At 45.0% G+C, this 12,681-nt stretch overlaps 1 protein-coding gene across 6 annotated transcripts in view; it reads right to left on the bottom strand.

Moving 5' to 3' along the window:
• Positions 1-12,001: 12,001 nt before the first annotated feature.
• MTR (5-methyltetrahydrofolate-homocysteine methyltransferase) overlaps positions 12,002-12,681 on the bottom strand; it is a 94,118-nt gene continuing 93,438 nt past the window's right edge. For all 6 annotated transcript variants that reach the window (XM_081124269.1, XM_081124265.1, XM_081124266.1 and 3 more), the window contains one exon: positions 12,002-12,386. In XM_081124269.1, coding sequence (XP_080980395.1) covers positions 12,300-12,386 — 87 coding nt within the window. In that variant the 3' untranslated portion in view covers positions 12,002-12,299. The remainder of the gene's footprint in view (positions 12,387-12,681) is intronic.

The raw sequence follows: 12,681 nt of genomic DNA, 5'->3' as shown, positions 1-12,681 counted from the left end.
CAGCACACCTGTCCCCCAGAAGAGACAGGCCTGACCCCGGGGCCCTCTCACAACCATTCACCTCAAGTCAGACGATTTGTCCACAAACACCTGAACGTCGGCTCTCTCCAAACTCTAAGGTTCCAAAACACGCAAAGGAAGCAGAAGAGATATAAATAGCCTTCGACCTAATTTGGGAGATAACACCTGTCTTCTAAGATGTAATAGTTACAAAGCAAGACGTGCCCTCAAAACTGAAACACAGAAGAGAAGAGGAAGGGCCAGGACACCAACTGCGGGATGAGAGCCTCACAGGCGGGCACTGCTGGTCAGAGGCGGCTGAGCGCACCCGGGCTTCCTGGGGCAAACCAGGCTCTTCTAGGCCTCCCGCGTCCTAACATCCCTCCATGACTGAGCAAAAAATGTTTCCCAGTGAGGTGGACACTTTTAAAAATTCATGTTGCTGTGAAATTAATAAGCCTGTGGGGCACCAAGGCTCAAAAGGCAAATTTATAGAAAAGAAACAGAGGACAGGAAGGGAGTGGTGATGTGGAGCAACGGCAGGAGGCAAGCTGCAGCTGTAAACCTCGAAGGAGCAGTCTCCGAAATGACTGCTTCTCTTTGGAAGGCAGATGTTTATCAGCCAGCACTCCTGGGAAGCACGGCTTGGGGATCTGCTGGGGACACGCTGGGTGCTTTTGTTGCCCAAAGGCCACAATGAATGAGGAGGAGGGAAGCTTGACAGCTGCTCTCGGACGTGTATTCATAAAGCGACACTGAACCACATTTATGCTCGTGGCTGACCACAGACCTGTCCTCTAAGATACAGATCAGTGCTTGCTCATGCACGTGTACACACACACACACGGGTACTCACACACATGGGTACACACACACGGGTACTCACACACATGGGTACACACACACGGGTACTCACACACATGGGTACACACACACGGGTACTCACACACATGGGTACACACACACGGATACACACACGGGAACAAACACATGTACACACCATCCTGCCCGATTCTGGCAGAGCACTGAGACCGATGTTCAGAAGTTCCGTCGCCAGGGCGTGGTTCCCGTGTTTTCAACGACAGTACACGGCAGACTTGTTTCACCCGGCTCAGCAGGAGGGAATGGAGCCAGGCCTGCGGGGCGAAGCCTGGAACTGCAGGCGGCGAGGGGCCGAGCGGAAGGCAGTCCCCAGCTACTGTCACTTCACTCGGAAGCAGCAGGAAGGTCTGGGAAAGGGGCCAGTGAAGCCACGGTGGTAACTTTCCTCAGAGTTAACCCGGAGATGCTTCTGCTCTGCAGCTGCAGCGGAGGGCGTCTGAGACCTGAAAGTCACGGGGACTGGAGGAGTCAGCTCACTACGAGGCAGGGACTCGTGACCATGTCACCAAGCCCTAGAACAGGACATGGCCCAGGAAGTGCTGGATGGATGAACATGTAAGAGGATGGACGGAGGTAACACAAATGCCAGATTACAGCAAACAGCCAGCAGCATTTCCTCTCCCAAACACCAAGGGCAGCGCCTGCGCTCAGGGAGGGTATTTAAGGGGTGGTTGTAAACGCTCCCCCCCATTGCTGCCCCCTAGCAGGAGCTGACAGCAAGGCACCGACCAAATCTACACCAGCTTCTCAGACTTCACCGGAGAGGAGGAATGAAAACGGCCTGTGCTCACGAGGCCAAGCAGCTGGCCACCGTGCGCCCAGCGGGGAGTGGGCACCCGTCTTGTCCCTGCTGCCGGCGGGCGGTGTCCCTCTAGAGGTGGTGGGGGATCCCGGGAAAGTCCTTCCCGCGCTCTCCGTTTCTAGGGCAGCAGGACTCGGTTACCCTTTCCCTGGCCCCCCTCATGAATGCACTGAAAGCATTTGTGGCTCTTATCAAGCCCTTTGCAAAACTACACCACCCCCCACACGTTCCCCAGCCCCTCCAACCCTGTGCACTTTTTGAGTGAAAATGTAAAGGCGGCATCCAAAGCCAGCCTCCCTTTCACTTAATAGAACCCAGCAATTACCCTGTTCTTTTAAGTCAGATCCTCCTGCCAAGCTAATGGGAACCCTCCAGAATTAGCATCTGCCTTCCTCAAGGTCACTGCACTGAATGGTCGCCCCGCAGCTTCCAGGGGCTGTGCTGAATCCTGCAGGACCCTCGTGCTGTGGCCACACGTCTTCACCGTCTCCTCACTCACCCCATGGACCCCCCTCCCTGCAGCCCATCTCTAAGTCCAGCACGTCAGGCGTGTCAGGAGCGGAGGAAATTCTCTTACCTGACAAACGGGGGAGGAGGAATTTGTCTTAATCTGCATTCTGGTTAAAGGAAGGGGGTCACTTTTATCACACTTGGGTGGCCAACCTTCAGGTACAGTAATTCAGGTGGCAAACGTACCTCATATGGAAGAGGGAGGAAATGTAATGAGTGTGATGAGGCAGAGGGGCTGTGAGAACCTGCACCTCCTGACGCAGCACCGGGAACCTCAGCTCCCTCCTGCAGGTCGAAAGGCCACTGACAGAGCAGGGGACTTGCTTCTGCGCAGGTCTCCCAGCTTCGGGCGGGTGCGGCACAGCTCTGACGGGGCCAGCAGCTCGGGAGCCCTGGGCGGCTGGTTTCCGGGGGGGGGTGTGGGGTGTGAGTTCTTTTACTGAGATGTAGTTGACATATAACATTGTGCAAGTTTCAAGTGTTGGTTTGATACGTTTATATATTTCAAAGTGATTACAGTAGGGTTAGCTAACAACACCTCTATCGGGTCATTAATTTATCTTTTTTTATTTTGACATTATTACAGATGTCCCTTTTTTTCCCCCCTCCACCCAGACCCCACCCTCCCCTCCCTCTGGCCCTAACCACATTGTTGTCATGGGCTCTGCATATATGTTCATATGTTGTTTGGCTATTCTCTTTTTTGTTTTGTTCTCTGTTAATTCTCACCTAAGGATATTTTTTCCATTGCTTTCCAGAGAGTGGAAGGAGGGAGGGAGGGAGGGGCAGAGAGACAGAGGAGAGAGAAACATCAATGTGAGAGAGACACATCGATTGGTTGCCTCCCAAATGCGGGGGATTGAGCCTGCAACTGAGTATGTACTGTGGCCAGAATCGAACCCAGCACCCTTCAGTCTGTGGGTCGACGCTCTAACCACTTAGCCAAACTGGCCAGGGCCCATTTTTTAATAGGACTGTTTGTCTTCCTGGTGTTGAGTTGTATGAGTTCTTTATATAGTTTGGAAATGAAACCCTTATCAGGTGTATCTTTGGTGAATATGTTCTCCCATTCAGTGAATTTTCTTTTCATTTTGTTGATGGTTTCTTAGGCTGTGCAGAAGCTTTTTAGTTTGATGTAGTCCCCTTTGTTTATCTTTTCCTTTGTTTCTTTTGCCCTAGGAGATGTATGGGTGAAAATATTGCTACAAGAGGTGTCTGAAATTTTACTGCCTATTTCTTCTTCCAGGATTTTTATGGTTTCGTGACTTAAAGTCTTTTATCCATTTTGAGTTTATTCTTGTGTAAGGTGTAAGTTGGTGGTCTAATTCATTTTTTTGCATGTACTTATCCAATTTTCCCAGCACCATTGACTTCACTGTTTATTGTTTGCTCTTGCCTCCTTTGTCAAATATTAATTGGCCATAGAGCCATGGGTTGATTTCTTGGTTCTCTGTTCTGTTCCATTATGTATATGCCTGTTCTTATGCCAGTACTGGGCTGTTTTTATCATAATGGTTTTGTAGTATAGTGTGATATCCATAGTGTGATCCCTCCAACTTTGTTCTTTCTCTAGATTGCTGGGGCCATTTGGGGTCTTTTTTGATTCCTTATAAATTTTTGGAATACTTGTTCTAGATCTGTGCAATATACCATTGGATTTTAATAGGGATTGTGTTGAATCTATAGACTGCTTTGGGTAGTATGGACATTTCAATGATATTAATTCTTCCAATCCATGAACATAGTATATGCTTTCACTTGTTTGTGTCTTCCTCAATTTCTTTCTTCAATGTCTCATAGTTTTTTGAGTACAGGTCTTTTACCTCCTTGGTGAAATTTATTTCTAGGTATCATATTTTTGTTGTTGCAATAGCAAATGAGATTTTCTTAGTTTCTGTTTCTGAGAATTCACTTATGGTATATAGAAATGCCACTGATTTCTGGATAGTGATTCTGTATACTGCTACTTTGCCAAATTCACTTATTAGATCTAGTAGTTTTTTTTGTGGAGTCTTTAGAGTTTTCTATATATATTATGTAATCTGCAAATGATGACAGTTTTACTTCCTCCTTTCCAATTTCTGGATATGGATTTTGTATCCTGCTACTTTGCCAAATTCATTTATTAGATCAAATCGTTTTTTGGTGGAGTCTTTAGGGTTTTCTATGTACAATATCATGCCATCTGTGAATGACAGTTTCACTTCTTCCTTTCCAATTCAAATGCTTTTTATTTCTTATTCTTTTCTGATCACTGTGGCTGTCTTCTAGTACTATGTTGAATAAGAGGGTGAAAGTAGACATCCCTGTCTTGTTTCTGATCTTAAGGGAAACACTTTTAGTTTTTGCCCATTGAGTATGATGTTGGTTGTAGGTTTGTCATATATGGCCTTTATTATGTTGAGATATGGTCCCTTTATTCCCACTTTGCTGAGAATGTTTATCATAAATGGGTGCTGGCTTTTATAAAACTCTTTTTCTGCATCTATTGATATGATCATGTGATTTTTGTCTTTCAGTTTATGTGATGCATCATATTTGTTGATTTGCAAATATTGTACCAGCCTTGCATCCCTAGAACAAATCCCACTTGATCATGGTGTATGATCTTCTTAATGTATTGCTGGATCTGGTTTACTAATATTTTGTTGAGAATTTTAGCATCTATGCTCATCAGAAATATTGGCCATTAATTTTCTTTCTCTTAGTGTCTTTATCTGGTTTTGGAGATAGGATAATTCTTGCCTTGTAAAAAAGAGCTTCCCTCCACTTAAATTTTTTTGAATAGTTTGAGGAGGACAGATGTTAGTTCTTCTTTGAATGTTTGATAAAATTCACCTGTGAAGCCATCAAGTCCAGGACTTTTGTTTGCTGGTAATTTTTTGATTACTGCTTCAATTTCATTAGTTGTTACTGGCCTATCCAGGTTTTCTGATTCTTCCTGATTGAGTTTTGGAAGATTGTATGTTTCTAGGAATTTGTCCATCCTGCCCAGGTTGTCACATTTGTTGGCGTACAGTTGTTCATAATATTTTCTTATAATACTTTGTATTTCTGTGATGTCAGTTGTTACTTCTCTGCTTTCATTTCTGGTTTTATTTATTTGGGTCCTCTCTGTTTCTTGATGGGTCTTGATTAAAGGTTCATCAATCTTGTATAACTTTTGAAAGAACCATCTCTTGGTTTTACTGATACTTTGTATTGGTTTTTTGTTTGTATGTTTTAGTTTCTATGTCATTTATTTCTGCTTTGATCTTTATTTCTTCTATCCTACTTACTTTGGGATTTTCCTGTTGTTCTTTCTCTAATTCTTTTCGGTGTAGGGTTAGATTGTTTTACCTGAGATTTTTCTTGCTCCTTGACTTAGGTCTTTAAATGCTCAGAAACCTAAGCATATACGTTCTTTTTTACAGGCAAAAGGAAAGAAACCATTATTTGTACAGTTGATCCTGGAAAATATATGGAGTTTGTATGATGCTGTCTTTTAAAGGATAATGCTATGAACTTCGCTCTCAGGACTGCTTTCACTGTGTCCCATAGATTTTGGCTTTTTGTGTGTTCATTTTGGGTGCATATATGTTTATAAGGATTATATCCTCTGTTGGATGGATCTGCTTAGTACTATGTAGTAGACTTGTCTCTTGTTATGGCCTTTGTTTTGAATTCCATTTTATCAGAAATAAGTATTGCTATCCCAGCTTTTTGTTTCCAGGTAATTTTTTCTTTCTTTCTTGATCTCATTGTTAACCCATTCACTGTTTAATAACAGGATATTTAGCCTCTGTGTTTGATGTTTTTGAGTTTTTTATTGTGGTTGATTTCTAGCTTCATGCCATTGCGATCTGAGATGTTCGATATGATTTCAATCTTCTTGAATTTGTTGAGACTATTTTGTGTCCTAACATGTAGTCTGTCTTTGAGAATGTTCCATGTGCACTTGAGAAGAATGTATATCCTGAGCTTTGGGATAAAATGTTCTGTAAATGTCAATTAAATCCACCAAATCTAGTTTATTATTTAAGGTTGCTGCTTCCTTGTTTGTTTTTTTTGTCTGGAAGGTCTTTCCAGTGATGACAGTGAAGTGTTAAAAGTCCTCTACTATGACTGTATTGTTGTATATTTCTCCCTTAAGGTCCACCAAGAGTATTTTATATATTTAGGTGCTCCTATATTTGGTGCATATATGTTTATAAGGATTATATCCTCTTGTTGGATGGATCCATTTAGTACTATGCAGTGGACTTCTTTGTCTCTTGTTATGGCCTTTGTTTTGAATTCCATTTTATCAGGAATAAGTATTGTTACCCCAGCTTCCCCTCCCCCCCCCCATTTGTATGGAATATTTTTCTTCATCCCTTCACTTTCAGCCTGTGTGAATCTTTTGTTTAGAGGTGGGTCTCGCAGATGGCATATATATGGGTCATGTTTTGTTATCCATTCACCTACCCTATGTCTTTTTATTTGAGCATTAAATCCATTTACATTTAAGGTTATTATTGGTAGGTACTTACTTATTACCATTTTTTATGTTTATGTTCCTCTCTATTTCTTCTTCTTAAAGCAGTCCCTTTAACATTTCTTGCAAACTGGTTTTGTGGTACTGAATTCCTTTAGTCTGCTTTTGTCTGGGAAGCTATTTCACTTTTAATTTCAGGTGATAGCCTTACTAGAAAGAGCAGTCTTGGTTGCAGGTTCTTGCTTTTCATTATTTTGAATACCTCATGACAATCCCTTCTGCTCTGAGGTGTTTCTGTTGAGAAATCCACTGACAGCCTTATGGGAGCAAAGATCCTCTTTGTCTTTAACTTTTGCCACTTTAATTATGATGTGTCTTGGCGTGAGTCTCTTTGGATTCATCTCAATTGGGAGTCTGCTTCCTGAACGCATGTGACTTTTTCTTTCACCATGTTAAGAGAGTTTTCTGTCATTATTTATTTAAAGAGGTTCTCTATACTGTGCTCACTTCCTTCTCCTTCTGGTATCCCTATAATGCAGATGTTGTTACATTTCATGTTGTCCCAGAGTTCCCTCAGACTATCCTCATTCTTTTTCATTTTGTTGCTCTAATTGGTTTTTTTTCTACCTTGTCTTCCAAATCACTGGTTTATACATGGTTTCTATGTCCCTTTTCATGATGATGTAGTTTTCACTAAGTTTCTAGTAGTTTTCATTAAGTTCCTGTAGTTCTAATTTGCTTGAGCATCCTTATAAGCATTACTTTGAACTCTATGTCTGAAAAAGTGCTTGCCTCCATGTCATTTAGCACTTTTTCTGGAGAATCTTCCTTTTCTTTCATTTGGGGGTGTTCTTTGTCTACCCATTTTAGCTCTTTGTGTTTGTTTCTATGTATTAGAGAGAACTGCTATGATTCCCAGTCTTCATGAGGCCTTTTGTATTAAGTGCCTCTGGGACCCAGTACTGCAGACTCCTTGACCTCCTGAGCTGGATGTTCTAGGAATGTCCCTTGTGTGGGTTACCTGGGCCCTCTTTTGTAACTGGGTGTTGATTGCTGTTGGCCTGTTTATGGGTGGGATCAACCCTCAGGTTGGCTGTCTAAGGCTCAACCTGACAACACTCAAGCTACTGTGCAAGTGCAGTCTCAAGAGCTCTTGCTGTGCTCAGTGGCAGAATCCACATCACCTGTGCCTCATGCTTCAAGAATGTTTCTTGCCCTAGCCGGTTTGGCTCAGTGGTTAGAGCATTGGCCTGCAGACTGAAGGGTCCCAGATTCGATTCTGGCCACAGGCACGTCCCTCGGTTGCCAGCTTGATCCCCGTTCCTGGTTGAGGCATGTGCGCGAAGCAACAAGTTGATGTGTTTCTTTCACATTGATGTTTCTCTCTCTCTTTCTCTCCCCCCCCACTCTCTCTGAAAAGCAATGGAAAAAATATCAAGTGAGAATTTAAAAAAAAAATGTTTCTTGTGGGTTATGTGGACCCATTGTAGTTGCTTCTTGTTGAATGCTGTTGGCCCTTTTGTGGGTAGAGTTACCCCTCAGGCTAGGTGGCTATAAGGTTAAACCTTGATCATTGTGTATGAGATGCTGTGCAGGGGTTGTGCCCTTGAGGCAGAGTTGTTTCCAGCAGGGTGTGGTGCATGTTGGATTTCTTTGGGTGTGTTGCTTGTGTGGTTGGATGGGTCAAGCTCTGGTGTGGTCTGATGCTTACCACTGTTTGTGTTGATTCTGAGTCCACTTTGATGGGGTTCAGGTACAGGTTGCTATCAGACATTGTGTGTAACGGGTTTGGGGCTACCTGTCTGGTGCTAACATGCTGTTCACCGTTTTTGTCTGTGTCTACTGGACCTGGGTGTGCATGGAAGGTCGGGTTCCTAGAGCTCTGAGCTGGAGTCAGATTGATAAAGACCAAGGCTCCCTGAGGTCAGTGTCCACCTGTTGGCTACACCGCCCCCCCAGAGGTTACCTGGACTTCCTGAGAATCTTACGCAGAAAGGCTGTAGAGTGGGTCCAAACTAGCCACACCCCACTGACTTTTCCCTAGGGCTCAAGATTTGGTAGGTTGGAGTAACCAGGTAAGGCTTGACAGGCTTAGTGGGTCCCCTAGTTTGGGGCAGCATGGTCCATCACCCATTGGAGAGAATGTGGCCTTACTCCAGAGCTATACTTTTCAGACTCTGCCAGAGTCTCCATCTACCCCAGGAGGAGCACATCACAGGTTCAGGTTGGGTAAAGCCAGTTGTCCTCACTGTAGGAGCAAGCTCAGGAGGACAGGACAGGGTAACTTGGGCAAACAGACTGAGAAAATCTTTTGGGAGTGGCACCAACTGTGCCACTGGAGGGGGCAAGCTGCACTCCGCCTTTTAGCTCTGTAGCCCCACCTGCTCAAGCCCTGGACTGGAGCCTCTAAGGTAGATGAACTCTCAATATCCCGGCTCTGAGCAGAGCCTCCTTCCCCCTCAAAACTAAGCCTAGTAGTACAGGGCCACAGTCACACCTTTAGAGACCCTAATTGAGCTGCATTCCGTATCTCTTGGCTCCAAGCTGTGCTTTCTGTTCCCTTCCTCCCTGCAGTACTTGAAGGAACAGATCAAGGCAGACCTCTGCTTGGTGTGGTACCAGCCCTTGGCCCTCAGGAGGAATTAGGTGCTCACCTTCTCCTAGCTCAGCAGTGCCATGACAGAGACCCTGAGGGGAGGCTCCTAGAAGGTTGTGCTAAATGTCCCAGTTCTGAGTTGTGTCCCCTTTCCCCTGCAAGTATGCACTAGTAGGTCAGTGCCAGCAGGATTTGGAAGAGATCAAGGCAGCCCTCTGCTGGGGGTGGCACCAACCCTTGGGAGGCGAGAGAGCTGCTCGCCTCCCCCTAGTTCTGTAGCGCACTGGCAGAGACCCTGACAAGGAAGTCTTCCACTGGGGGTGGTGCATGCATAATGGGTGGGATGCGGGAAAGATTGGTCCTTGTTCCAAAGCCACTCAGTTCAATGACTGTATGTCTATTGTTTCTCTGGAAAAAAGTGTGCACCTTAGGTGCCTGTTGGGAGCAGCCAACAGTCCTTTATGCCAGACTCGAGCTTGGCAGGGTGGTGTCACCAGTATTTGTAAGGCGGAGTTAGTACACTTTCTCCAGCTGGTGCTGTAAGAACAGAAGTGCTCGACCTTGGGAGATGGTGCCTGAGGGCGGTGTTGGATGTTGACTCAGGGCTGGGATCTCAGAAGCCTACCTTCTAGATATCCAGAGCTATGCCACCCAGGTCTTCTATTTATGGCTTCTGCATGCCAAGTCTCCTTATCTCTACCAAAACCCCAGGTGAGTGCTCAAGAGCGAGCCCTTGTGCATTGGCCCATAAGGAGAGCACCTGGGATTCAAGCAGATTCCCTCCTCTTTCCAGCAGACCAAGTCCCCGCTTACTTTTCCTGCCAGATGCTATGCAGGCTCTTCTTCCTGGCCCTGGTGCTCTGGTTTGGGGGTCCCAGTGTGGGGCTGAGACCCCACATTCCTCAGGGTTTTCTGGCTTTAGCTGCTGCCCCTGAGTGCAGGGACCAGCCCTCTCCACTTCTCCACCCTTATTACCAGTCTCTGTGTAGCTTCTTTTTTCAATCCTTGGATATAATATTCCTGTTCAGGTGTCCTTCTGTTGTTTATTCAGGTTGATTGCTCTAAATTTTAGCTGTAAATCTGGCTTGACACCAAGAGGAGGTGTGTGTTGCTTTCATCTACTCTGCAGCCATCCTTTATCATTTCTTTTTTATGTTGAGAAGTTAAGATCTGGTCTCTTAGCCACTTTGAAGTTCATGATACGCTGCTGTTGAATGTAGTCACTGTGTTATGCATCTGACCTCTAAGACTTATTCATCTTCTAGTTGTAAGTTTGTGCCCTCACACATCTCCCCACCTCCCCACCCCCTAGGAACCATCATCCTATTGTTTCTACAAGTTCAGAGCCATTATGATCTTATAGAGCCACCATCACATGTGCAGCTTTTCATTTACAAAAATGTCACTATGTAGCACTTGACTGTATTTGAAGGTTATTCCTTCTCACAGAAGAATGTACCAAAGCCCAGAGTAGCATCTGCTATGGAACCTCTAGCTGAGTCTCAGGACACTGAGGCCCACTCTCAGCCCAGCACAAAGTCTGTGCACCAAAAGAATGCACAGCTCTCTTCACTTCAAGGGTAAGAAATGCCTGAAAAGATGTGTCACCCTGCAAATAGACACCATTACACCAGAAATGCTGGGCCATCATTCCCTGTGTTCTCCTCTTCCCCTCCAATGTGCCTGAATATACACTGGATATCAGTGCTCTGAGGGCAAGGCCAGCTTAGTCACGACAGGAGTATGTGATATAGGAGGCAGCTTCTCTTTCCCATCAGAGTGTTAAATGGGTAGTAACTGCACAAGGGTACCTACCATATGCATTGCAGTCATTACCACATGCATTTCCCTAGTGTCTTTTCACCTCCACTAAGCTCATTCTCTTCCTGTGAGTACCTACTGTGTGCTGGGCTTGAAGGAAGATGGACAGTGCAGCACAGAAGCTGCAGTTTACTAAACACTATGTCCCAGACCCGTATCACCTGCCCTATGTGCACCATGTCTTTACCCCACACCTTTTGTCCACGCAATGGAATCCAGCATCACTGCCCCATTTTACAGATGAGAAAACAGTGTGGGAGGCTTAAGTGATTCACCTCCTTCATGCACTGAGTAGGTGGCAAAGCTGAAATCTGAATCCAGGTGTGTCTGACTCCAAAGCCTGTGTTCTTAACTATTTTCCCTGAAGTAACAGAGAACAAGTCAATGTGCTCTTCCTAAATCGGATGAATCTGGAGTTGGGGCATGCAGAAAAGCAAGAACTGAGTGCAGTTAAACTGTTCACCTGCTCAAATCTGCCTGGGACACCACACATAGCTTAGCCAAGAGCCTACTCAATTCTGAAAAACAACTAAAAGATGTTAACTGCCCTTAACAGTCCCTCTCCCCCACCTCCTTTTTTCTCCCCTTAAAGGGCTAAGAAACATGGACTTCTGAGTGGGCAAAATGCTTGGAGAACATGACTGTATTTGACCACACTAGCACAAATGGCTAGAGGCTTTCTGACAAGCCAGCAGTGAGATGTGCGTTTGCCAAAGGGACCTCTGCCACCTTTAAATGAGCCTTTAGAAGATGAGGTCTTCAGGAAAAAGAGCAGTTATCCTTTCTTTCCTGTCAGAGTCCAGTGTTGTTACCACAATTAAAACACCCCATTTCTCACAGCGCCATTTTGCCACAGGGTCACATGCTCTATTCAGCTGAGTCTCGGCCTTTTCTCTGAGAGTTAAAACCAACAATAAGTGTCCTAGGTCCCAAGTAAAAATGAAAACAGCGAGTTTACTTGCTTTGAAATGCGAAAGACTTCCATCTCAGGCTTATCCCCAACCGGGCCCGGCCAGGTCTGCTCACTGCTGTGAAGGGCCTGACAAACAGCAGCTTGATCTCCAGGAGCCAAAGGAGATGCTGCTCCTCTGAGGCTCACCAGAGTCTTACAAATACAAAGCAGTGCAGATGTTGGCCAGAGGCAGACGGGCTTGTGTACCGCTGGTTTTTAAGGCATTCGAACTATATTTCCTTGAGGATCATCAAGTGCAGAAAAGGTAAAAAACAGAAAGTTAGTCTGTGTCATAACCCAAAATGGGTCCAAGCCATTTCTCGACCTCAGCCACAGACATGTTCTTCCTCAGGGCATAATCCTCAACCTGTGAAAGATTTAAAACAGCTTATTAGACCAAAATGATACAATTTTTTCAACTGAAATTCCCACAGGATTTGCCCAGAAACATTAAGTACTTTCCATTTCTTAAGTTTTTAGCAATCTATTGAGTTAAATGGAGACAGATATTTGTCGGTTCACCACGTTGCCTGTGCTGTGGGCAGAAAACAGCATGTAGTAAATACATAAATCTTAGAAGCTGGCTGGGGTCCCAATGTGCATGCGTGTGCATGCATGTCTGTGGTCTGCGTGTACACAAGATGGCCAAAATCAGGTTAAAA

The sequence above is a fragment of the Miniopterus schreibersii genome (assembly GCF_964146895.1).
Source record: "Miniopterus schreibersii genome assembly, chromosome: 21".
NCBI lineage: Eukaryota > Metazoa > Chordata > Mammalia > Chiroptera > Miniopteridae > Miniopterus > Miniopterus schreibersii.
Note: the sequence above shows the minus strand (reverse complement) of the source record. Positions and strands in the feature narration are given on the sequence as shown.